Genomic DNA, 27,683 nt, shown 5'->3' on the forward strand with positions numbered 1-27,683 from the left:
TACAGGGTAAAGTGAAAAATACCAATAAAATTCATTATTTAAGGGTGAAATTTCACAACTATGTTAAGAATGTGCGGACAGATTTGAGTCGGTCAAAAAGTTGATTTGCCCACTTACTCTAACAAAAATAGGTATATAATATACTTATCTGAACACGACTCATACGAGCAAAAAGCGTAAGTATTCAAATCTCTTCACGTAACTGTAGAGATGTACCTAACTAAACGAACTCGACTGTACCGAATAGATAATGTAAATATATATATATATATATATATGTGTCGGAGAATGACCAAAATGTGGTTTAAGATACGTTTTATGACGCTATATTTGACAAATAGATCAAACAAGGGTTTTACAACTTTGTACAACCTGGCTGGTATTCGACTGAGTTCTGCCAAAACGTCACAGAGGACGCTACTGTCTAAAATAACAGAATCGAAAAACAGATGATGAACAGATGATTGGAGGCTGCCAATAGAGCTGCAGGGAAAATGATTGAGGAGTGCTGGCGTTGTTGGAGATTCTTCGGTCTAATCCGGCAGTTTGCTCGAAATAATAGGCGGGATGTAATCTATAACGTAATTTAATGTGTAATTGATTTTGTGAAGTAAATTCTGTGAAATGGACATGGTATTTCATTGAAAACTCTCATAAACAACTACAACGGGTCCTGACAACGGTTCTGGTATGATACGCCCACGATCCGACATATATATATATATATATATATACGTTCTCACCTCGCCAACCGTCTCAGAAAATTATGAATTAATAAAATTTCACACACTAGACATGCTCAAAATTACTTTACTTGAGAATTCAGAATCTATATTTACATATTCTATTTATTACCTGTAGGTACTAATGGCCAAGACAAAACTGACAGGTAGGTACAAAAAACACAATAAGCAATAACATGTTTGGGTCCTACCTAAGTTTGTTCAAAGTAAAAAAAAAACAGTGAATAATTAAGCGATGCCAGCTTCGATACTTCGATGTCAAGTTCAAGGTGACTCGAGCTTAGCTTACTTATGAGAGCAATTCCATTTCTAAAGGTTGCAGTTGCAGATAAAGCATAAACCTACCCTTAAGGCATCCTTTTTGTATCCTTTCACTGAGTCTCACAGTATCTCCATACCGAATTTTATCAGTTAATACAATATATTCATCAGGATCAGCAACAACTTTGTACAAAAATTAAGGGAAAAGTTAATACAATATGATTTTATGAGTTTTATTTCGTCATTAAGGGTATCTATATTTTCTTAATTATAACAATTTCCCGTATATATCTTACGAAAGTCGATGTTGGCAAAATAGGACCAATTAAAATTTGCTGACGTGGCATTGTTACAAAGTTGACGGGAATTGCTGTTTTACGTGTCCGGGGCAAAAAACGTCAGAACGAACTGGTCTAAAAATCTGAATTAATTCAGGCATAATCATTAGCCTCTGTTCTACTTGGTACACTATAAAATTAGTTTTTTATTATCTCTATAGTATAAGTAATAAAATATTAAACGCGAAAAATGACCGTCGGTGGGCGTGTCCCGCACCCAGAATTTGCAAAACAAAAAATCATAACTCAAGATGGAGTTGTTGATCGCAGTTGATATAGATATTCACGTATAAGGTGTTAGTTAACCTATCATATTTTCTATATAAGAATAATATATTAGCTAAACTCATCGAATAAAGACAAATTTAGGATGTGTCCCGGGCACCAATCAGCACCGAAATCAGGCACCGAACGTCATCCCTGAGAACCGCCCTGAAGATTAAACTTCGTAACAGTTCTAAATGCAAAAAAATACTTGAATTTTCAGCAGTCTCCTCGGTACCGTTGAAAAGTTACTGCTGCACAGTTGAGGAGATCGTTGGGTGCTCTAAACATCCTTGATATTATTAGTGGCCGATTGCACATAGGTATTAATTACGACGGCAATGCATCAACAATATCAATGCAATTTATCAAGGTAAGGACATGGCCAATAACATCGTTCGCGCTACTGCATCGTCCGAATCTAAAGCAGTCGTTGTGTTGACATTGGTTCTTACTCCTACGGTTCTGCAATATTGATTTGATAGGTACATTGTTTTTCTTAAAGTTGTGTCCGCCATTTTTTTTTTACAATCCGTCGATATAAATCGTGCTACAATGCAAGTTCCTGGATTCCCACAGTTCATTCATACTTTCAGTATCATTAGCACGTAGCTTAAGCGAGAGTAACTGAACAGTATTATGTTAATCGATTTATATGAAATATGGTATGGAGATAATGTAAAACTCAGGGAGAGGATCCTTAAAGAAGATAGTTTTCATGGTTCGTAAGCGTGGATTTTATCCGCCATATTGTACATGTGTACATATAATAACGGTAAAAACATTCCTGCTAAGTACAATGCAATTTTCTACAGCTTTGTAAACCAAGCAAAATATGAAACTTGAACGATAACTTTGTTTTGTATCACGTAGGTAATATACATTAGGACTTGACGCAAGAGCACGAAGTAACGTAATGCCTCTGATATTCCATCATGAGTCAACCGCGGATCCAATGTAGGAAAAACACAGCGCGTAATGTTGGCTCACAACCCATTCGCGATATACAAAGTAAGTCCTATAGGTACTTATACAGGTAACTTCCTATTTACATACTCGCCCTTCGCGGCGCCGTAAAATTACCTACACAACAAGACGCGACAACCTTGCGTTACTCAGGATAAAAATGTACCTCACACTGACAGGTTTTTCTTGGCCTTTTTTTCTGTTCTGACGTAAAGGAAGAATATACGCACATGAGCTGGCGCTTTATCTCAAATTAACCTTTAATCGTATAAAAATAGATATTATGTAGAAATATCGTTATTGTTGACCTGTGGACAGTGTGGACCGACTGACGTCAGACCAAAGTAGTATTGTTACAACACGATTTCCACTTAGGACTTCCACGAACACATGGAGCTAGTAATTATGTGATGAAATTGCTCTATTCAAATTATTTCACTACCTATTGAAATTGTAATTTCATGGGAAAACAATTCATAACTGATTCAGACATTGTAAATGTACTAGCAACTTCGTTGTAGCATTGTCGACTTAAAGGAAAACGTATCTTCGAGTCTAGCTGTAATAGTTAATTGTAATATGATTCTTAATTATTGATCATCTGCCTTGATTTTTTTGCTTAAACCCCTTCCACTCTCTGCCAAATTTGCTAGAAAATTTACGATTGCTGATAATGAATAAAACACACAGGTGAGACACGTCATGCCATACACCTGTATGTGCCTAAACAAAACATGTTATATAGATAAGTGAGGTTAATTGTATATTATTAATTAGGCACTAAATATAAACTATAGGCATTTAATTGTGTACCTACACGTACGAGATTCAGTTAGGTGTCTATTGTTGTTTTGTTTACTTGAATTTGATTTAAAAATAATAGAATAATTAATCATTTTCGCCATTTAGTATAGGTGAGTACCAAGTTACTACAAAGGGGGTGACAAAAGGGTGTCATTCCTCTATTGAGCATTTAAACACTAAGACGATCTTGTTTTATTCTGTAAAATGTACTTACAGTCAACATTATGAATAGTTAGCACTTGGGTTTCTGCAGTTCAATGTACCTACACATTACAATAAATGAACACTTTATACAACATTTTACTTTTAACGACTTTATCAATCGGTCAATTTAAATGACATTACCATAGTGCATTGACTGCTCCTGCATGCGCATCGTTATATCGCTATGCCTACTGAAGTAATGTGGGCGCCATTATTGTTAAGCACAGATGTCATAACATAACTGTGTAGCAACACTAGCAACTATGTCATTAACGGCTGCGACAATCTAAGGCTCTAGGAATACTGTTAGTCCGTTTTCACATTATCCAGTCCGATATCGGATGTCGGAAGGATTTCAATGGAAATAATCCAAGATGGCGCCTGTAATGTATGCAGGGATATCGGACCGACATCCGATATCGGATCGGATAATGTGAAAACGCACATACTGTTATGCATTTTCAGCAAATTGACCAGCTTTCAAATCGAAAGTTTTAGCTTAAATACCTACCTAGTTACCTACCTTCTTACTCATATCCACATAGCAATTATTTTCTCGAAACTTGCCTACGCTGTGGTTATGTTGTTAAAGGAAAGCGGTGTGAAACCTGCGTAAGTGCATATGCAGGAGTTATAGATAACTTTCGTGGTTGTTTAATGACGATCTAAATATCTAATATAAGTATGCTGGGTGATTTTGAAGTCGTGACCCCGAATGTCGAAAATGTCATACTGCGTAAGGTTTCCTCTGGGACCGATATTGAACATAAATTAGTATATAAAAATATGCCCGAGCACCCGGGCTCATTATTATCTATGTTTGAACTTCGAGCCCTTAAAATGCAGAATATATTTTTTTATTTGGGGATTCGTGGTTAATGCTGGGGAGATTTATCCGGGATTAGGACCCCAAAATTACTCAATGTAATTACATAAACTACTGTGGAATTTGTGCTACGACTATGACAACTTTAATTACAGACCTGGTACCGCCTGGACAACGACTGGAACGAAGTGGGCCAGCTGTCGGTGACGGTGTACGGGGCGCGAGGGCTCAGCGCGCTCGGCATCAGCGGCAAGGCCGACGCCTACTGCGTGCTGGAGCTCGACAACGCCCGCGTGCAGACGCACACTGTAGCCGGCACGTCAGAACCCATGTGGAACAAGAGTTACACTTTGTAAGTACCTTGTGGAAGTGGGCACAGAGCACTCAGCATCAGCGGCAAGGCCGACGCCTACTGCGTGCTGGAGCTCGACAACGCCCGCGTGCAGACGCACACTGTAGCCGGCACATCAGAACCCATGTGGAACAAGAGTTACACTTTGTAAGTACCTTGTGGAAGTGGGCACAGAGCACTCAACATCAACGGCAAGGCCGACGCCTACTGCGTGCTGGAGCTCGACAACGCCCGCGTGCAGACGCACACTGTAGCCGGCACATCAGAACCCATGTGGAACAAGAGTTACACTTTGTAAGTACCTTGTGGAAGTGTGCACAGAGCACTCAGCATCAGCGGCAAGACCGACGCCTACTGTGTGCTGGAGCTCGACAACGCCCGCGTGCAGACGCACACTGTAGCCGGCACATCAGAACCCATGTGGAACAAGAGTTACACTTTGTAAGTACCTTGTGGAAGTGTGCACAGAGCACTCAGCATCAGCGGCAAGACCGACGCCTACTGTGTGCTGGAGCTCGACAACGCCCGCGTGCAGACGCACACTGTAGCCGGCACATCAGAACCCATGTGGAACAAGAGTTACACTTTGTAAGTACCTTGTGGAAGTGGGCACAGAGCACTCAGCATCAGCGGCAAGACCGACGCCTACTGTGTGCTGGAGCTCGACAACGCCCGCGTGCAGACGCACACTGTAGCCGGCACATCAGAACCCATGTGGAACAAGAGTTACACTTTGTAAGTACCTTGTGGAAGTGGGCACAGAGCACTCAGCATCAGCGGCAAGACCGACGCCTACTGTGTGCTGGAGCTCGACGCTCGCGTGCAGACGCACACTGTAGCCGGCACGTCAGAACCCATGTGGAACAAGAGTTACACTTTGTAAGTACCTTGTGGAAGTGGGCACAGAGCACTCAACATCAACGGCAAGGCCGACGCCTACTGTGTGCTGGAGCTCGACAACGCCCGCGTGCAGACGCACACTGTAGCCGGCACGTCAGAACCCATGTGGAACAAGAGTTACACTTTGTAAGTACCTTGTGGAAGTGGGCACAGAGCACTCAACATCAACGGCAAGGCCGACGCCTACTGCGTGCTGGAGCTCGACAACGCCCGCGTGCAGACGCACACTGTAGCCGGCACATCAGAACCCATGTGGAACAAGAGTTACACTTTGTAAGTACCTTGTGGAAGTGTGCACAGAGCACTCAGCATCAGCGGCAAGACCGACGCCTACTGTGTGCTGGAGCTCGACAACGCCCGCGTGCAGACGCACACTGTAGCCGGCACATCAGAACCCATGTGGAACAAGAGTTACACTTTGTAAGTACCTTGTGGAAGTGTGCACAGAGCACTCAGCATCAGCGGCAAGACCGACGCCTACTGTGTGCTGGAGCTCGACAACGCCCGCGTGCAGACGCACACTGTAGCCGGCACATCAGAACCCATGTGGAACAAGAGTTACACTTTGTAAGTACCTTGTGGAAGTGGGCACAGAGCACTCAGCATCAGCGGCAAGACCGACGCCTACTGTGTGCTGGAGCTCGACAACGCCCGCGTGCAGACGCACACTGTAGCCGGCACATCAGAACCCATGTGGAACAAGAGTTACACTTTGTAAGTACCTTGTGGAAGTGGGCACAGAGCACTCAGCATCAGCGGCAAGACCGACGCCTACTGTGTGCTGGAGCTCGACGCTCGCGTGCAGACGCACACTGTAGCCGGCACGTCAGAACCCATGTGGAACAAGAGTTACACTTTGTAAGTACCTTGTGGAAGTGGGCACAGAGCACTCAACATCAACGGCAAGGCCGACGCCTACTGTGTGCTGGAGCTCGACAACGCCCGCGTGCAGACGCACACTGTAGCCGGCACGTCAGAACCCATGTGGAACAAGAGTTACACTTTGTAAGTACCTTGTGGAAGTGGGCACAGAGCACTCAGCATCAGCAGCAAGACCGACGCCTACTGTGTGCTGGAGCTCGACAACGCCCGCGTGCAGACGCACACTGTAGCCGGCACATCAGAACCCATGTGGAACAAGAGTTACACTTTGTAAGTACCTTGTGGAAGTGGGCACAGAGCACTCAGCATCAGCGGCAAGACCGACGCCTACTGTGTGCTGGAGCTCGACAACGCCCGCGTGCAGACGCACACTGTAGCCGGCACATCAGAACCCATGTGGAACAAGAGTTACACTTTGTAAGTACCTTGTGGAAGTGGGCACAGAGCACTCAACATCAACGGCAAGGCCGACGCCTACTGTGTGCTGGAGCTCGACAACGCCCGCGTGCAGACGCACACTGTAGCCGGCACATCAGAACCCATGTGGAACAAGAGTTACACTTTGTAAGTACCTTGTGGAAGTGTGCACAGAGCACTCAGCATCAGCGGCAAGACCGACGCCTACTGTGTGCTGGAGCTCGACAACGCCCGCGTGCAGACGCACACTGTAGCCGGCACATCAGAACCCATGTGGAACAAGAGTTACACTTTGTAAGTACCTTGTGGAAGTGTGCACAGAGCACTCAGCATCAGCGGCAAGACCGACGCCTACTGTGTGCTGGAGCTCGACAACGCCCGCGTGCAGACGCACACTGTAGCCGGCACATCAGAACCCATGTGGAACAAGAGTTACACTTTGTAAGTACCTTGTGGAAGTGGGCACAGAGCACTCAGCATCAGCGGCAAGACCGACGCCTACTGTGTGCTGGAGCTCGACAACGCCCGCGTGCAGACGCACACTGTAGCCGGCACATCAGAACCCATGTGGAACAAGAGTTACACTTTGTAAGTACCTTGTGGAAGTGGGCACAGAGCACTCAGCATCAGCGGCAAGACCGACGCCTACTGTGTGCTGGAGCTCGACAACGCTCGCGTGCAGACGCACACTGTAGCCGGCACATCAGAACCCATGTGGAACAAGAGTTACACTTTGTAAGTACCTTGTGGAAGTGGGCACAGAGCACTCAACATCAGCGGCAAGACCGACGCCTACTGTGTGCTGGAGCTCGACAACGCCCGCGTGCAGACGCACACTGTAGCCGGCACATCAGAACCCATGTGGAACAAGAGTTACACTTTGTAAGTACCTTGTGGAAGTGGGCACAGAGCACTCAGCATCAGCGGCAAGACCGACGCCTACTGTGTGCTGGAGCTCGACAACGCCCGCGTGCAGACGCACACTGTAGCCGGCACATCAGAACCCATGTGGAACAAGAGTTACACTTTGTAAGTACCTTGTGGAAGTGGGCACAGAGCACTCAGCATCAGCGGCAAGACCGACGCCTACTGCGTGCTGGAGCTCGACAACGCCCGCGTGCAGACGCACACTGTAGCCGGCACGTCAGAACCCATTGGAACAAGAGTTTACACTTTGTAAGTACCTTGTGGAAGAGGCCATGCGTATATCACTTGGTCTCCATTAGCATGGGAGATATACACGGTGTTTCCGGTATCACTCAAAACCTCAGACACCCCAACTGATTTTTATTTTTTTAAACTCATCTAGAGTATTCATCTTTTAATCTGATCGTTACTTTTTTTTATTGAATTTTTAATTTTCTGTACAGCTCTACTTGACTTTTAGCTCTACACTCAATAAAATAATTGCTAACTACCATCATAAACCATAAGACTATTTATTTGTGTACGTTACTGCAACGACATAAGGTTTACCAATAGACAGCTAAGATGTCACTGTAAAACACTTTTCCCCTCACTAGCTCGGAAACACGTGTTTTGTCCTTTAATACCAGCGGGCAAAAACGCATTTTATCCACTAGTGGGTAAAGTAATTTGACCTTGAACAAAGTCAAATTAACTGCTTTAAAATTGATAAGAGTAGGTGAATATAGTAATAAAGATGATTTACCACCTGTGGAACTACTGGAAGCAGTGATAAACGCAATTTTTGCGTTGTAGTGTCCTCGCTATAGTGAGAGGAAAAGTTTTGTGTTACACTCGGGTGCAAATGTATTTTACTTCTCGTGTGTTAAAAAACTCGCAAGTTCAGGATTCTATTCTCGAACCACTCGCTTCGCTCGTGGTTCAACTATAGAATCCTTTCACTTGCTCGTTTTTCAATTCCACACTCGGCGTTAAAATACAACTTTGCCCCCTTGTATAACAAATAACTATTAAAGCTTTGTCACAGTAAACTTCAAATTGGACAGGTAATCGCAGTAAGCACAAATAAACTCAATATTCAAAATGACAAGGTGTAATTAGGTACGAGTTCAATTTGTTATGACTTATGATAAACATTAAGATTTAACTGACAAACAACGTCAAACTAGTAGCGGAAAAAATAATCGTCCAAGTAACCGGCCAGTATTAATACCCCTAAATACTGAAAAAAGGTAAACAACCTCTAGCAATGCGATATACACAATGTTGTATTACGAGTACAATAGAATGGGCACGTAAAAAATAACTAATAATACTAATTTAAATAAAAATATTACCCCCATCAAGATATAGCTCAATCGATTCTACTCTCGATTCTGAACAAACTGTTTTCAGGTTTTTAGTGTTAAGTGAAACACGGTGTAGAAATATGACTCAGTCGCCAGTTAGTAGTGCGACTGTGAATCTTGAGAGATATGCATAGATGTAATCATTAGATTCTAATGGATGACGGGGCGACATACACTTATCTTTATATGTATTTTCTATGATGCCTCTCTACATTTTCAGTGGCGTAAATGACATCACCTCTACATTAGACATCACAGTATACGACGAATCTTTCATCAATGGTATGAAAGGTGAAACGCTGGGAAAGATCTCTATCCCTCTACTACGGATCAACAACGATGAGAAAAGATGGTACGCGTTGAAAAATCGCTCGAAAATGGCCAGCGCTAAAGGAAACTGCCCAAGGATCCTTGTAGAAATGTCTATTGCGTGGAATCCGGTAAGAAAATTATGCCATTATCTTTATTTAATAGACACCTACAGAGGTATTACAATAGTTATAAATTGGCTTGCACAATTTATAACAGCCTGTTGAATTATGATTGTATTATTAAGAAAACAATTTTATTGTATGATAAAAAATAACGATAGGCGGTCTATAAATTCTAGCAGTATATACATATCTCATGGCACCAATCTTTTTTTATCCAAGATATACTTTATTATTACATCCTTAATTATTAATAGCAAACATTTTTTTTATTGTGATCAGAATAAAATAGTTCTGAAGTTTTCTAACTTGGGTAATTCAACTTTTTGACAAGAAAATCTCTCCCATACTAAAACAACTTTTAGAAGTAAGAAGGAGGACTTCTTCCTGACTTTTAAAAACTGCTTCAGCATGTAAATTCATGCAGGAAATAAATATGCTATATCCGTGTACAGTCTAAGTACAAACGTACTTTATAGTTGGAAGGCTCTAAATAACTACTAAATATATTTTTCACCAGGCAGGCAATTTATGGTCGCGCGATAAATGATAAAACATCTGGCCGTCCCTATCCTACTTATTAATAGTGCGATAGGGACGGCCTGATATTTTATCGTCTATCGCGCGACCATGCTACCCGTGCGGAAACGATAAGGAGCGGGGTTTAATAGTTAGTTTATTTGTAAATATTTATTTAAAGTTACCTTTTATTAAAATGTTGTATTTTCTTGGAATAAATATATTTGTTATGTTTTTCAGTATATAGATAATATCATAATACCTACACTTATAGTAAGGTACAGCGGGTGAATTTCGACTGGGGGGCAAATGCAACTGATTAGTGTGTCCACTGATTGGCACCACATATATGGCACACGTTTACAGTGGATACGATACATGTGGAACTCAACTTAATAGTGTAATAATGGAGAAAATGGATCCGTTACAATTGCTCCCAAGTCGAGATTTGCCCCGATATACCTTAATAGAATAATCCTATTAATGGTCTTATTTTTTAAATATATTTTTTTCTCTTTTCAGATCAAAGCATCTCTACGAGTATTAAGCCCAAAGGAAACCAAATATATACAGAAGCCAGCCAAATTTGACATTCCATTGATATATAGTAATTTAGTATTTATCAAAGATATCTTCCATATAATTTACCTCGGTAACGAACAGTACAAGTAAGTTCATTACAAGTTAATATCCTTTCATAAATTCATAATAAATTAAACTTTCTTTACTAACAAAATGTGATAGGTGTGATAGATGTTTTATATACAGGATGTTTCTTTGCCACCTGCAAGAATATAGAGTGCAATTTTATAAATAGGTCATACTGTGCAACTTTTACCATGAAACCAACACCATTTTACGATAGTACTCTTTATTATACTGTGCCAACACCGAGATCGCAAGTTAAAAATTGGCGGAAAATTTCATTACATTTTGGCTTTGCAACCTTGACATTTGTGAGTGTGTTTTGTGTCGCGATATCGGGCTTGTTCGCATAGTAACCACCTAGAACTTGTATCCGTATCCGTACCTCTACCCTGTACAACAAATACTGTATACATTGCATACGTTTTTAATGTTAGAAGATGAATGAAAGGACAGTTTTAGCGTAACATGCTTTACATTGTAGGTTTAGGTAATTTTCGTACGTACACAACTATTAACTACATGCTTGCAATGAAAGCGAGGTGAGCGTGGCTGGACCTTCCATATCGTTGCAAATACACGTCAAGGTAGTGTGCGTCTTTCGCACTACTGTGCATTTATTTTATTTAATATAGGTACTTAATACCAAATATGGTAACATGGTAATTGCATCATTTTAATTATGATGATTATAAACTTAGGTTTAATTTTGTATCATTGACCATAATTTTAATTGTAATGTACCTAATAATAATTATGATCGCAGAATACATGAAATATAATGGAATTAATGAATAAATAAAATGATTTATTATAATTATATTGAAAACTAAGAAAACTCGCTGAATATGGTCCTATTGTATAGACCAGGGTTTTTTAAAGTGGGATCCATGGTCCCATTAAATTCGCAAGTCGTGTCGATTTAAAACGCTCTCTTCGTTTGTTTTAATTTATAGTCACCTGTTAATAATTTCTTACTTTTTGCAATTGAGTATTGTAATGTGCTATTTCGAATTTACTCGTACTTTTGCAATGGTAAAGGCAAAGTAACATTTGTAATGTAATTATTATTATAAACTAAAATAGATATGATACATGAAAGAAAAGACGACAAGGTCCATTGGTGGCCGAGCCGGGAATCAAACCAGGGTCTTCAGCTTATGCGGCTAATGGCTTGACCACTAGCTAATATAACCTTCAAATCAAGAGTGAACAGGCATCTTCTGGGCGAGCTCATTCAGTCGTAGGCCACATCTTTGCCTTTGGCTAGTCTGTGACCAAGAGTAAGCCCATTTATAATTTTTTTAAAAGTTGACCCGCCCGCCGTGGTACCCGATTTAATAAAATTATTTGATTTGTTCCGTAGCTGTCTTTCCCATCACGGAGACTTATAGGGTATCCGGACCTTTCCGGAGGTGTGCGCGGACGAAATGCCAACACGTAGAGACCGAGTTTTCATTAATTAAATTTTAGGGGTACACCGAGCGGATGCTGCTCTTGCCCGTGTCATGTTCCCTAGTTGTAATTATGATTGTTAATTGCAGAGTTTTGTTCGAGTGGGAGAATCGCGAGCGGTCGGTGGTGGCGCTGGCCGTGTGGCTGGGCTTCTGGTACTGCTTCCAGGCGTGGATGCTGCCGCTGATGGTGCTCGCCGCCTTCCTGTATCACTGGACTGGGTACCGAAGTTGCAGTAAGTATTCATTATTTACTCTGTAGTAGTGATGTCAAAATCTTTACCTTTAGAATATGTAGGTAGATACAATCGCCATCAGCCGGCCAAGCCGAATGACAATGGTTGACGCTAGACGCCGATCAAAACGCAGTCTGGCTCTGTCACGCCACTACAGAAGAGCGATAGCGAGAGCTAGCTGAGTAATTCCCGAAAAGTTTGTACATTTGGATCACGTCTCCGATTTTGATAAAAATTGGTAGGCTGATAGAGTCCATGACACTGAGCAAGATCCACTAGATTTCCTAAAATGTCCCAGGTAGTTTATATGAAACTTTCCTTTTTTATTACCGAAAATGTACAGAAATCTGGTAACAATTTTTCGGGAATTGCTGAGCTACGATAACGATATTATCGTGAGTGTTTGTGCATTTGGCTATGTACGGTCACGGGCTTTAATTGTTGATCCACTTCTAGCTCATTTTATACTGGACATCTCACAGTTAAGCATAGTTAAGCTATGACGTTCCAGTATAAAATGAGCTAGAAGTGGATCAACAATTAAAGTCCGTGATAAACAATTAAAATCCAGCTCAGGATGCATGGGTTTGTTTTTGACACTACTGCGTGTCAGAATTATTATACATCCTGTTATTAATTTATCAATATTTATCACAGCGAACTTTCATTCAATTTCTCCCCGCATCGTGATCCGATATTACAAGTAAGTATAACTACGTTATCTAAATCCAGTTGTAATTGTTACAGATAATAATGCTCTAGTTCCTGTATATACGTCAGATGACGATTTATCAGATGAAGAAATTGATACGCAAAAGGTAAGTAATCAACTAATCATATATCAACATATTATTGCAAATAAATTTCAACGCAACAGGCTTCAAGCTCTTTCCCTAAGTACTGTGAAAACTCTCCTTTACTTATTTGAACATATACAAATACTTTATTTACATGAACATATTTACATAATTATATAAGAAACTAAAACTAAACTTAAAAGCTAGCTAATGTCTAAAATAGGCCCTTGAGGCATTGTACCAAGGATACTGGCGACATTTCCTCGCTGTATCGCAATGCTGATACGTTGTGCGAGGAAGTGCGTTGCGTGCGTGCGTTGTACGTTTGAACATATTGTATTAAGCCTTTGTCTTTATTTGAAAGCAAATTGCCAAGGCACAACGTACCGCCTATACCTAGATTAAATAAAAAATACGCCCTTGAGGCAGTGTACTAATGAAGAATGCTCGCGGCCTTTCCCCGTTGTATAGCAATGCTGATACGTTGTACCTACGAGGAAACCGCCATCGTGAGCTAGCATTAGTTTCGTCAAGATGATGAAGATGAAAGTATCACGATTTAAAAAATAGCATCAGGCCCTAGCCTGTCAAGTTTGGATGGTGCAACTAGAACATTAAAAAAAATCTAAATAGATCTAGATATCTATTGCTGATTAAATTTGGAAATAAGTAACCATACGATAATTGTCTCGTTTCAGGATGACATGACGATAAAGGCGCGATTGTACGAGCTGCAAGATCTCACGTTTACCACCAAGAACAGCATCGACTACATCGTGTCGCTTATCGAGAGAATGAAAAAGTATGATATCTTAGATAAGTGACTTCGTTATCAGTTCGATTTTATCACTTTCATTATGCGCACTGAGGGAATAGTTATATATTTATCACACCCATAGAATCTCTTGAATGTTAAAATATATAATAACACACATACATCCTTTCTCAGTTGGTGAGAGGACGGCTCCGGCAAAGCCGTGGGTCGCAGGTTCGAATCCTGCCGGTGTGAATTTTTCCTTTAAAAATATGTAGCATAGAGATAGTACTACGGCTACAGTACTATGTACATAAGTACCATAATATGTTCAGTCACCTGCATAAAGAAGTGATGATTTCTGTACCTTGTCGCTTTTAATCGTTTGACAATTTCATATGGCATTTCAAACAGTACATTAATATAACAAGGACTTCACAAGGTACAGAAATCATCACTTATTTATGCCGGTGACTGTTCAGCTGTTCACGGATTGGATTCAGATCGGACGCAGTACGAAACCGCTCGGACAGACGCTAAGTAGATACATAGCGTACATTTCACGATGACCGGCCAAATTGTCAAATCAAGTGCCGAATCAAATCACACGGCTTCGTAAATCACACATCTATTATTATAATTGTATTGCATAACTGCATCTAATTAAGCATGTCCATCTAATGCAGCAATTAGCTTAATTCAATAATTAACAGATTAACACTCCAGTGAGCTTGTTAATTAAGTTATGAAATTAGCATTATGATAAATGCAGTACGTACAAATCAACAACAATATCGTAATACCTACAATAGGTTTATTGATAAAATATAAAGTGAACTTAAATTAAGGTACAGCGGGGCAAATCCCGACTTCCGAAATCCGATTGTAACTGATCAATTATTTTCCATTATTACACTATTAAGTTGAGTTCCACATGTATCCATCCACTAAACACGCGTGTCATATATAACACACTCTATTTAATAATGCAAACATTGTAAAACATGGAAAAAAATGCATTAGTTGCAATTGTCCCCCAGGCCAACTGCTCAATTAAGCTCCATGGCGATGAAAAGACATTTGGTCGAAACGTAACGTATCGCGCTAAATAGAATGGAAGAAAATGAGACAACAGTTTCGTGCTGAAAAACCAAAGTGATCCAAGCTCATGTGTATATTTTCTTTTGCAGCTTAATATTCTTTACCGTCCCGTATCTGAGCTACCTGGCTATGATATTGCTGATCTCCACATCAGTGGCTCTGTACCTGGTGCCAGTCAACTACTTATTCATGGTCTTAGGTAAGAAAATATTATAGAACCATTATACAGGCCAGCCTTAAGACGATACAGGAGAGGTCAAAACTCCATACAAACGCTCTCGACTATTTCCTCCCAGGGGGCCGATTTTTGAATCTCACTGTCACTAAAATACCGGTTGAAAACGGTGAATTGCCTATTATTTTCAGTGACAATTTTCTGAATTCGAACACCGTGATGCCCCCTGGTCTTTAAAGATAGAGCAATGATTTTTTCAACACAGATTATTATCATTTTTATCTGTGTCGGACCGTTTTGTTTTTTTGATATTCTTATTTATAAAGACGCTAGAGCCCATCAAAAATTTCCAAAAACAGCCTTATTAATTATGGCGCAAAAAAAGATGTGGTATTCAAAATTGGTAACAATTAGCCAAAAAAACTAAACGGTCCGACATAGATTATTTCATTGTTATTCAGATTCTCAAATTTCGTTACGATTGATTAAGTTTTGAAGGCGGAAACAGTCGAGAGCGGAACCTCGATTTTAAAGATTTTTTCGCAATATCTTTTAACTGAGTTGTTCTGAATGGACAATTTTTTTCGATAAATCTAGTTAATGACACTAGTATATTTAACTAAAATTCCCAAATTGAAAGGGGGGCTCCATTCCATTGTAGCATTTTCGCTCCTGTAGAGTATTCACACGCGCCTTTCTCTACTGACCTACTAACATGTTTTAGTATATATATCGTGAAACAAATATTTGTGGCTTTGGTGTTAATTAGTTCTCCTATTGCAGGTGTCTATAAGTTCACGCGGAAGCTGCTCAATCCTGAAAGAGTTCCTAACAACGATCTTCTAGACTTCTTGTCTCGGGTGCCGGATGACAAAGAACTGGTAAGAAAAATATATACAGTTAGGTACTATAACATCACTCCGACTACTTATAGTACCTGTGTACACGCAACGTAACATAACATAACATTATACAAAGATTTAAAAAAAACGCTGGTAGTCTAGCAGTAAGTACGTGCGACTTTCGTTCCGGAGGTCGCGGGTTCGAACCCCGGCTTGCACCAATGAGTTTTTCGGAATTTACGTGCGAAATGTCATTTGATATTTGCCAGTCGCTTTTCCGTGAAGGAAAACATCGTGAGGAAACCAGACTAATTCCAATAAGGTCTAGTTTACCCTTCGGGTTGGAAGGTCAGATGGCAGTCGCTTTCGTAAAAACAATTGCCTACGCCAAATCTTGGGATTAGTTTTCAAAACGGACCCCAGGCTCGGGATCTCCATAAATTACGTCACACGAAAAATCATGATTTTTGACCCCTACCGCCCTCGTTGTCACAGCTGGTCACATTTGTTAGACTCCCCCCTCCTTAGTGTGACATCACATATTTTGCAAATTTACATGTAGAAATTATTGAATGAAAAGAGCTTCTAGAAATCAATTTCATTTCCATTTACTTATTTTTCACCACACCAACAGTTACAGTGTACACTAATTTAACTTGATGTACACAGCTCGCTGGTAGAATAAACGTTTAAATGATGATATTGACTCCTAAATGTTTAAAAAATATGAACAAAACTAAATTGTTTGATGTTTTGCAGTTAATATTTTCCACGTGTTGGTGTGTGTAACTGTGTGACAAATTTATTTAACCTACATGCCTTGAAACCCCCGCAACGCTCAAGCTTCCAGTAGTTCCACTTTCTGAATCGGTCGACAAAACAATTGGTATCTTATCTTACCGAATAACCTGTATTATTTGTATATGTTTATGAGGTTTTCATAAAGTAACAGTTTAAAGTTCGTGTTTTAACCCTTAGATTATGATAGATTTTGAAATGTGACGTCACGAAATTTAGGACCCCTCCCACCCCTTGTCACACATTGTCACACTTCGTCGACCCCCTCCCTCCCCCTTAAAGTGTGACGTAATTTATGGATGAGCCCCTCCCATAAGCCGCGGCAAATGTAGGGATAACGCAAGGAGGATTTATTTATTTAAACTTTATTGCACAATAAAAAAAGTACAAATGGTGGACTTAATGCCTGAGGATGATGATGACCAAGATTTAACCACATTAAATTCCTACACTACATACCTACCAATAATTAAAATTGTTAGTAAAGCTTAATAGGTATTAGACGAGTAGGTACCTACTGTCGCTCAAAGCCCTTACTATTTTTCATGTTGCAGTGTTTTTTTTATATTTACACATTTTTTTTACAGAAGGAATGGCGGGAGCTAAAAGTTCCTGAGCCAAATTTGAACAGACAAGGTTCCATAATAAAGAGGAGGTGATAAGCCAGCGATAGGGCGTTTCCGCCTTACGGCTCAGCCACGACATTGGTCTAAGCGCGACAGCGGTGAGCGGCGGCCATACATTGGAGCGAGACACAGCGATGGGACTTTTCATTCGCACGTATGGCTGCCGCTCACCGCTGTCGCGCTTAGACCAATGTCGTGGCTGGGCCGTTACGGTCGAGTACATGGTGCCATAGACTTAACGGAGAGGTGGTTACAAGGCTGAAGACTGTTCGGCGACATTATATCGAAGGCTCGGCGAAACGCACGTCATTATAAAATCATCATTTAGGACCCATTTATGAATGGCAATTGTTCGTACAGTCTAAGAGCTGGTAAATGGTATCTATATCTAAACTAACGGCAAAGAGCGGTTGTCAAAAAAGGTGTAAACTATACTCATGTCTTCAAAATATCAATGACTTGTTGGGCTCATTGAACTTAGAATGAAAAAAAAACATGAGTGCCAAAATGTTGTATGAAATGATACTTAATTATCAAGTGCATCACGAGCTTCCGTAAAAAAAGTTACGGGTTGGAAATTTGTTTTCAAGTAGATAAGGCCTGAAAACACAAACGATTCTGAATAAGTCCAAAATTCAACAATTTGAAATCTTCTTTTTCTGAAAAATCTGTACGGAACAAGGTATTTTTTTCTAAATGTCGGGCGTTTATCCGAGCATGATCATATCGTAACAGATCTACTTTAGCCGAATATAGGTGTAATGCAAATTGTGATTCTAGTTTATTTAATGGATTAAGTAAAGCAATTTTTATGACGTTATTTAAAATGTATTTTATTTGTTTTCTAAACCTCCTTACCTTAAAAACTTATTTCAATACAATTGAACTACTTCTGCTAGGTACTTTCAGCCATACCTACTAACACATGTTCTTACTTACCTAAAGTGTGAGTTTACTACTTATTAAAATTAAAGTGCTAAAATCAATAAATAGGTACAATTGCTTTCTCGATTTATATGACTGCTGTCTTCCTCAACTCCGTCAAAGATTCATACAAATTTGGAGAATGGCCGATCACTACATAGCTACAGTTGACTATATTACCTACTATTGAAAACCTTTCATGGACCCACGGACAATAATGTGGACTAAATGTATAGATGGCCAGTATAAATAATGAAACTAAATATTAGTTAATGGGCATTTTCAGAATTTGGGACCCCCAATTAGCGAAAGTTGTTAACAAAAATTAACTCACTGTCAGTTTTGTGACGATAATTAAGCATGAAATTTCAATAAAAATATTGTTTTTGTGTTAATTTACATAAACTTTAAGCGATAATCTACATTCAGAATGTGGAAAAAAGTAAATTTTTAGACAGATTTTATGCTTAATTGTCGTCACAAAACTGACAGCGAGTTAATTTTTGTTAACAACTTTTGCTAATTAGGGGGACCCATATTCTGAAAATGCCTAATGCGAGTGTTATAGGGAGTCTAACTGTGTGGTCTCTCCAACGCCGCTGACACTCCTCGCAACCTTACTTTTGCGCACACTGCTCCGCTCACCGTTTCGCTGCATAGGCTCCGGGACACTTAATTCTTTCCAGTCTTTCTGCAAATCAATAAGAATGGAAAGTCAGTCAAGATAATCGCTGATTTATTTAAGTTTATGTAGATACATTCAAGCGTAAGAACGCAATGTATTAAAAAAATGCCTCTTATCTGAGGAAATAAGAGTACTTATGTAACTTAGAACACATACGGTAGACTGTGTCTCAAGATCTCAAGGGTCCTTCCGCTTTACAATAAGGATTGTTTTATCAGAATATCTGTTGGATATCTTTTTTAAAGGACCAACTTTTGGAAAGTCGTAATATTTTGAGTATGTTATACCTATGCAACAGTGCTATCTAGTCAGCCAATACTCAGTACCTACATAATATGTTCAGTTGCCAGGCAGTATGTAGTACAATTAATTCAAATTAATTACCCATATCTCATTGTCTGGTATCCGTGAAATAAAGTCAACTATGTCGTTATTGTGCTTTCTACTCGGATCCAAATGTTTTCTGAAGAATTTGTACAAACCTGTAAAACATAAGAAGGAATGGGTAAGTACCTGCCTATTACCTATCTAAGTAACGATCCAAACAGGGAGTTCATTCAAAAAAGTAGGGTAGGTAACGAAGTGTTGGTTAAAGGTTGTTACAAAGAAAATATCTTAATAAATAAATATTGGGCGACACCTTACACAGATCAACCTAACCCCAAACTAAGCAAAGCTTGTACTATGGGTGTTAGGCGACGATATGCTTACTTATATAGATAAATACATACATATAATTATAGATAGAAAACATCCATGACTCAGGAACAAATATCTGTACTTATCACACAAATAAATGCCGAACCCTGGACCGTGGCTTAGCAGGCAGGGTCACTACCCCCTTGGGCAGACCGGTCGTCAAAGTATATTTTTAGTACATGTTGTAACAATAACAAATAAATTATCGATATGATCGTGATTACGTGATCTATTTCATTACGAAATTGACTGATCTGTACATTCCTTGCAAAATCCTATGGATTTAGGCTACTTACAGTGCCTACTCGTAGTTTTATACTTACCAAAGGCCATCATCATATAGTTTATTGGAATAAAATATACAGCGAACGACGCCCCACATAGTAAAACCATGGTGACATAGCTGATGAACGGCACCTTGAACGTAGCGAGACTGAAAAAAAACAATTTCATAGTTCAGCTCAGGCGCCTTAATAAAAAATCAAAATTTCTTTGACTGTATCTCTAATAGGTAGCTCTGCTAGCTGCGCAGCTTATATATTTGAGGTGAGATGCAGATAAAAATACGATTTCAAATTAAAAGCTACATTAATTACAACTAGGGAAACAATCAAATTATTTTATTGCATATCTTTTGATTTGTTCTTTTTCAAGTAGTCACACTACTATAGGTACATACATTATAAATTGAAATATATATCATACAAGAAAGAAAAAACGTACAAGGCCCACCACGCGGCTAACGCCATTACCACTAGACTTAGGGCGGGCGGGTGGTCTAGTGGTAATGACGTTAGCCGCGTAAGCTGAAGACCCGGGTTCGATTTCCCGGCTCGGCCACCAGTGGGCCTTGTAGTTTTTTCTTTCGTGTATGATATCTATTTCAATTTATAAAAGCTACATTATTAAATTAATTCGATAGTCTTTTTTGACATAAGGGACAACTCTAAGAACATCCAATACCTATTACCCATGTCTAATAGGTACTTTATTACTATCACACTTACTTATACATTCTTTCCGCAAACGATACTACTAGTTCTATGTTGTCGATAATTTTCAAAGTCACTTCAGGTAAAGACTTAAGTTTTCCTGGTAAACTTTTGTCGTGCTGAAAAGTAAAACAGGTAAATAAGTATTATGTTAAAGACATTTTGATTCAACTTGCTTTGTATATAATTCGGTTCCTTTGCTTTCATATGCATAAAAATCTCTCTCAAAAGGTTTTGATTACTCTCACCAATCTCACCATTCTACTTATGGCACTGTATGGCACTTACCCTTTCGCTGGTGTTTATCAGGCTTGGATCTCCGAACTCCCTATACGATGTTACCAATACTTTATCATCTGAAAATAAAAATGTCTGTCACTAAATCAAATTGCGATGATAGTTAAACGCCTAGTTACTGTTACAAAAGTGGGTAATTTAATTTTAGACAGCAGAGAATGCTCACAACTAAAGACAACTCTCCCATCACTCATCTAAGCAAAGGATTACCTGAAGCTCGGCCGATGAGTAATTGTAGCACGAAAGGAGCTAATAGGAGCAGGGGGATCGTCCACGGCCTGAAGTAGAACCAAAACACCAGCCAGCCCACCAGCACCAGCAGCGATAACTCTTTGTTGTCCCATTCTAGAAACCGCCTGGAAAGAGAACACTACTTAATGTTCCCGACCAAGGTGTACAAAAAGATTCTTTACTGGTTTTTAGCTTGTATTTTAGAATGCAATAGGCCACAGGGAGCCTATACGAGATGCCTGTTTGCGCCAATGGGCTAGTTTCCTACTAGTCATATCAACTTCTTTTTAAGAATTGTCAAAACGATTTCCTCCATATGAGGAGGAAATCGTTTATCGGATTACTATAAAATACTGAGGAGTGACGTCACGACCAATTTATTTACTTTTCCCCTCACTAGCTCGGAAACACGTGTTTTGTCCTTTAATACCAGCGGGTAAAAACGCATTTTATCCACTAGTGGGTAAAGTAATTTGACCTTGAATAAAGTCAAATTAACTGCTTTAAAATTGATAAAAGTAGGTGAATCTAGTAATAAAGATGATTTACCACCTGTGGAACTACTGGAAGTTGTGATAAACGCATTTTTTGCGTTGTAGTTTCCTCGCCATAGTGAGGGGAAAAGTTTTGTGTTACACTCGGGTGCAAATGTATTTTACTTCTCGTGTGTTAAAAAACTCGCAAGTTCAGGATTCTATTCTCGAACCACTCGCTTCGCTCGTGGTTCAACTATAGAATCCTTTCACTTGCTCGTTTTTCAATTCCACACTCGGCGTTAAAATACAACTTTGCCCCCTTGTATAACAAATAACTATTATATCTTTCTTTTTGACTTATTAAATAGAAATTATGTTTAAACATAACTACGGTCCATATTTTTCTTCTAATTATGTAGTGCTTTATTTCGTGCACTGCATAAAATATTTTATTTTAAGTATAGGAAACTAGCCTATTGCGTTATAGTTAACGAAGTAATACGAATATGGAAGTGTCAGAGATTACCGTTTCGTTCGCTACGGGGTCATCCATATATTACGTCACAGTGTAAGGGGGATAAATGGCAATCCCTGTTAAAGGGATACAAAAAAGCGTGACATAGGGGGGAGGGGTCCAAAAACCTGAAATTTGGTGTGACTTAACGGATTGGCAAAAGATAATATTGTACAGAGGCACATAAACGCATATCTAACGATTGCAAGTATTAGCTAGGTACATTAAAATCGTAATCTGTATTTTTATTATTTTCTAATGCCGTTTTTCAAAACTTACTTACTTAATTCTATTCGATTAAATTGACACATTCCTCTCAACATATTTGGTGAAAACATTTCCTGAGGTTCTCTTGAATGTACGTATTAACAGTTATTGAGAAATAGATCTCTACGTTTAACTAAACATAAGTATTTAATTAGTTGAGGTACCTGCTTATTTGCATGTACTTAACTCCAAAATTTATGACAATCGAGTACAAAGGGATTAACATTGTAATAAGCAAGAAGATAATACCAATTATAATATCTACTTATTATGATATATTGCTTATTATCTGTTCGACCTTCTCAGTAACAAAGATAACGCTATATCGTTAGAGTACCTACCCTTTGGACTTTGAAACAAATCCTGTTCTCAATTACATTGAAATTATTGAAGGTTGCATTCATCTAATTTCTACTGTCTGTCTATTACTTCTTCATACACTTAATGCACTTAAACAGATGAATCTATTTAAATTTCTAGATAGTTTGTGGTTGTGGCCTTGAGAAAGATATGTGGAACACAAATACGTAAAAAATGTGATTAGGTACCTTCGTTTCGCCTAATTAATGAAAGTCATGATGCAATTATCATTAATTATAATTCCGATTCCGTTTACGTTTCAAAATTTTCGTTAAGAAGGTATGTACACGTTTTAGAGAAAAACCAAATTACTACTAACAAAAATGCGGACTAACAAAACATTATGGCGAACAAAACATAGCGCATTACCCTCAACTAACCTTATCTATTCTTATTGTTTACAATTCTAATAAGCACAAACAAATTAAATTGGGTTGAAGTAAGGTCATACTACGTACAATTATCAGTCAGCTAATCGATGTATGAAACAAGTCACATACGAGTAGTACCTTTGATGATCAAGTACTAGTACACCGTTATTTGTAATAGAACACTACTAATCTGTTTAGCTAAATGATTTCATAACAAGAGTGTATTTATGTACAATAATTACATATAACTTCTGTACTACAAGTGTACAGCTTTAAGTTTCACAAAAAATGCTGAAAAATCATGGCTCGGTTCGCTTTATGAAAAACTAAAACTCGCTTATGCATTAAATGAAAGACCACTTACTTATATGCATCATCGGCTGTGTGCAGAAATTCAAATACATCTTGTATGAAAATTACATTCTTATACACAACATCGATATCCAGTTTTCTAGACTTTTCGATGTATTTTGCTTCCTTGGGTGAAAATAACTTTAGTGCAGCTTTAACCTGAAATAAAAAATGTTCAATAGGATCTAAATAATAAATAAATACAAATAATGGTTGGTTACTTGTTGTAATTCACACACAAATTATTCGGTACTATGGGGATTACACCGTGTATATAAGTGGCTATATTCATGTGTTTATTTACACTTTTCCAGTCCGTGATCGAAATTAGTATCTTTTTTTTTGAATGACCGTGATACCATCACATTGACATATACTCGTATTATGTACACAAATAACTCACCGGACTATAATCTATAGACATCTGCAACAGGACCCTCGGATGATTACCTCTGGCACTATTTCTTTTATTCTTGTCTTTAAGCGCGAACCATCGCAGCTCGCCGTTCGTTATCCTAAACAAAGGTATGGATACTTTGCCAAGGTGCTCGATACCGAAGGAGCTTTTCAGAGAGCTGTCTTTTATTTTCACATCCAGTGTCGAGGTGATATCGTAGATGTCACTGTAAGAAAATGAGAACCTTAGGGCCGATACAGACACATTTACACACATCTCAATGTCACTATAGGTGACTCTCCGAGGAGAAAAAGACATCATGTATTTTAACATTTTGTTTAACACGGTAAACAATAAACGATTCTTATTCTTATTCGTCCACAGACTTACTGCAATTTGTAAGGGCTCTACAACCGACGTTGTACCGGCGTGCAATCGGCATGCGATTCCCCTAAAAGATGCAGTTGGTATATATCTAATCATGCTGCAATTAGAATGGGTATTTTTGCGGGAAAATATTATTTATTTGACTTTTCTTAAGATTGTTATGAATGACTTATGATGGTAGTTGGACACATTTTGAGGATACATAGAAAATAATGAAATGATAAACGAGCGCCAATAATGAGTTGGATTGCATAGGTCAATTTATTCCCTAGATCCTGGTACTCACAATGTATATCTCTTGTTCCATACAGGCTCGCTACTAGAATTTACACTGTGTGTTTGGACCTCTGATTGTGCAACTCCAAGGTGCAATATGCGTTGGGTCTGGAGCTCAAGCCCCGTGCCGCCACGGCTGTTACGTGCAGTTGCCCGACTAATTTCAGATCGCTCTGGAAACAACATTAATATTGTAAACCCACCGATATGCCTTTAAAGGAAATCGTGATGGAAAATATTTCGCAGTGTCTTCTGTATAGATTATTTATGCCATTCTCAAATAAAAGGTCTAAATTGTTACTTAAAAAGCTTAAGGACGCTCTTACAGGTTGTTCATATATGTAAAAATACGAGCATATTCTGTCCGATAAGTAACAATGAAGTACCTACATTTTACTTTAGTCCCTGTAAAAAGTGTAGATATGTTATACTGACCAAGCTTGGTTAACTTTCTAACGCATATGGAGCATACGGCAATCAAAAGTACAGGTTGGCCCTAAGGTGCACTAGGATCAAAAAACCGGCCAAGAGCGTGTCGGGCCACGCTCAGTGTAGGGTTCCGTAGTTTTCCGTATTTTTCTCAAAAACTACTGAACCTATCAAGTTCAAAACAATTTTCCTAGAAAGTCTTTATAAAGTTCTACTTTTGTGATTTTTTTCATATTTTTTAAACATATGGTTCAAAAGTTAGAGGGGGGGGGGGACGCACTTTTTTTTCCTTTAAGAGCGATTATTTCCGAAAATATTAATATTATCAGAAAACGATCTTAGTAAACCCTTACTCATTTTTAAATACCTATCCAACAATATATCACACGTTGGAGTTGGAATGAAAAAATATATCAGCCCCCACTTTACATGTAGGGGGGGTACCCTAATAAAACATTTTTTTCCATTTTTTATTTTTGCACTTTGTTGGCGTGATTGATATACATATTGGTACCAAATTTCAGCTTTCTAGTGCTTACGGTTACTGAGATTATCCGCGGACGGACAGACGGACGGACGGACGGACGGACGGACGGACGGACGGACGGACGGACAGACAGACATGGCGAAACTATAAGGGTTCCTAGTTGACTACGGAACCCTAAAAACGGATAGGTATTACAAATATCGTAGCGGTATTTTGGGTCACATTACGGCTGCCATATCCTTAAACACCACGACACCTTAACCTCCTGGATCCTGGTGCCCTCGTACAAGTACATAAGGTTTGAACTTTTACAAGAATAAAAGAAAGTTCTAAATTCAAAAGCACAAAAAATTGCCAGGGATACAGGAAGGTAAGCGAGGCTACTCAAGAAACACTCACGATTTTGTTTTTCAACGAAACACCGGAATCTGCATCTTCCGAGGGCAAGCAGGGGTCGTCGCGGACGGTGCACATGGTAACACACAAGTGGATTTCGCCAAACCCATCGTCTAGCTCCAGACGCAGTTCGTGCGTCCTTTCCTTGTCAAATGTCGTCAAATCCACCACACAGCTGCACACATTTTTGAAGATATTTATTATACATATGCGCGGTAACCATATAGACGGTAAAAAGCTAGAAATCCGTAGGATCGCCATTCGCATTTAAATGCAATTTTCGGAATCTTAGACCTGGTTTGTTTTTGTTACTTAAATTAGATCATTTAAAACAAAAGCATTGCTAAAAAGAACCAAGAATATAATATCTTACTGATAACCATATGTACCTGCCCATAAAATTACTTTGGTCTTTGTCCCACAAAGAGACTTTTAACATGTGGTCCCTGCGAATGTGGAGTTGAAACCGTTCCTTCCATTCTGGTTGCTGCTTTGTAGCGACCGACTTTGTTTTATGTATTTCGTTGCCCAATCTGTCAATTATAATCAATAAGTTAAATTACCTACGCGATATTACTTAGTAAAATAATAACGTACTTATCTCTAAAATTTACCTGACTTTACAGTACACCGAACTTTTTTCGGAAGTTATCGGAAGAGCCTTAGCTTGTACAACCATAACTGTAACCAGGGTGTTCCATCTTCTCCTTTTACCGAACTCTCTGCCATCACTAACGGACGATATCGACTCCTGAAATAACCGCGAATTTATAAACTTATACATAAACTATTAATTTACATCAAAAGGAATATTATTTTACCAAGACGCCTTAAAAATAAAAGTCCTTTAGAAGAACATAGGCTCTTCTTATATAAAGAATCTTTTGTAGCATCAGAAAATGTGAACAACAAACAATTAAACAAATTAAAAAATGTACCTTTCCATAGTTAGAGTCGCTTCCCACTGATGATGCAGATCTGTTGTTCCTGATTGCCCTATCTGGGGATACTGCATTTAAATAAGTACTTGGACGCCACCTACCAACAGAAAATATACATCAACATTAACAATAACAGGAACATGAAAATGTGCATGGACGTTAACCTTCATCTACAAAATAAACTAAAATTACAACTCTTATAAACAACTCGAGAAATTAATGATACGAATCGGGAATAGGAATAGTTATGGTTAATTGGTATTACACGCTGAATGTCCTGTGTTTATTTCGGTAGACGATGCCACTGTCGCTGTCCTGACTGGTCACGTCCGAAAGACGGTGCCCTACATCCCCGTTAGGAGTCGCGGGAACTTCCTGCTCCATATCCGGGATCTAGTACTAACTCCACTATCTAGTAATCAGTGAGCGACACATTAAAATAAAGCGTCCGTCTTGTGTAATACGTGTCAATCGAGTGTTTTAATGAGTTAATATTTGTTTCTATTCAAGCAGCCTACTGATAAGAACAGCGGCTAATCGAGTAATTGATACCAACTTTAAATAAACTATTCATAATTTATCAGCGTGATGT

The 27,683-nt window shown here is 39.2% G+C and overlaps 3 protein-coding genes across 10 annotated transcripts in view; 1 reads left to right on the plus strand and 2 right to left on the minus strand.

Moving 5' to 3' along the window:
* LOC125241780 (multiple C2 and transmembrane domain-containing protein-like) overlaps positions 1-18,431 on the plus strand; it is a 69,270-nt gene extending 50,839 nt beyond the window's left edge. For 6 of the 8 annotated variants that reach the window (XM_048150404.1, XM_048150406.1, XM_048150399.1 and 3 more), the window contains exons 6-14: positions 4,562-4,758; positions 9,454-9,673; positions 10,706-10,851; positions 12,373-12,518; positions 13,266-13,336; positions 14,014-14,117; positions 15,260-15,369; positions 16,129-16,226; positions 17,573-18,431. In XM_048150404.1, the coding sequence (XP_048006361.1) occupies positions 4,562-4,758; positions 9,454-9,673; positions 10,706-10,851; positions 12,373-12,518; positions 13,266-13,336; positions 14,014-14,117; positions 15,260-15,369; positions 16,129-16,226; positions 17,573-17,644 (1,164 nt within the window). In that variant the 3' untranslated portion in view covers positions 17,645-18,431. Of the gene's footprint in view, positions 1-4,561; positions 4,759-4,954; positions 6,664-9,453; positions 9,674-10,705; positions 10,852-12,372; positions 12,519-13,265; positions 13,337-14,013; positions 14,118-15,259; positions 15,370-16,128; positions 16,227-17,572 lie in introns of those variants that run through there. The other 2 variants (XM_048150400.1, XM_048150401.1) reach the window with 2 other exon arrangements.
* LOC125241733 (multiple C2 and transmembrane domain-containing protein-like) lies at positions 18,111-24,451 on the minus strand. Its single transcript, XM_048150344.1, has 9 exons — positions 24,182-24,451; positions 23,792-23,937; positions 21,419-21,564; positions 21,200-21,267; positions 20,927-21,030; positions 20,243-20,352; positions 19,605-19,702; positions 19,059-19,226; positions 18,111-18,854 (listed from the first exon to the last, which is right to left on the minus strand). Exons 1-8 carry the CDS (start codon positions 24,449-24,451, stop codon positions 19,098-19,100), a joined length of 1,071 nt encoding a protein of 356 aa, XP_048006301.1. The 3' UTR covers positions 18,111-18,854; positions 19,059-19,097.
* LOC125241782 (multiple C2 and transmembrane domain-containing protein 1-like) lies at positions 24,263-27,580 on the minus strand. Its single transcript, XM_048150407.1, has 7 exons — positions 27,357-27,580; positions 27,089-27,188; positions 26,765-26,901; positions 26,540-26,683; positions 26,154-26,325; positions 24,849-25,011; positions 24,263-24,401 (listed from the first exon to the last, which is right to left on the minus strand). Exons 1-6 carry the CDS (start codon positions 27,473-27,475, stop codon positions 24,889-24,891), a joined length of 795 nt encoding a protein of 264 aa, XP_048006364.1. The 5' UTR covers positions 27,476-27,580; the 3' UTR covers positions 24,263-24,401; positions 24,849-24,888.
* Positions 27,581-27,683: the final 103 nt, after the last annotated feature.

The sequence above is a fragment of the Leguminivora glycinivorella genome, chromosome Z, assembly GCF_023078275.1.
Source record: "Leguminivora glycinivorella isolate SPB_JAAS2020 chromosome Z, LegGlyc_1.1, whole genome shotgun sequence".
Classification (NCBI taxonomy): domain Eukaryota; kingdom Metazoa; phylum Arthropoda; class Insecta; order Lepidoptera; family Tortricidae; genus Leguminivora; species Leguminivora glycinivorella.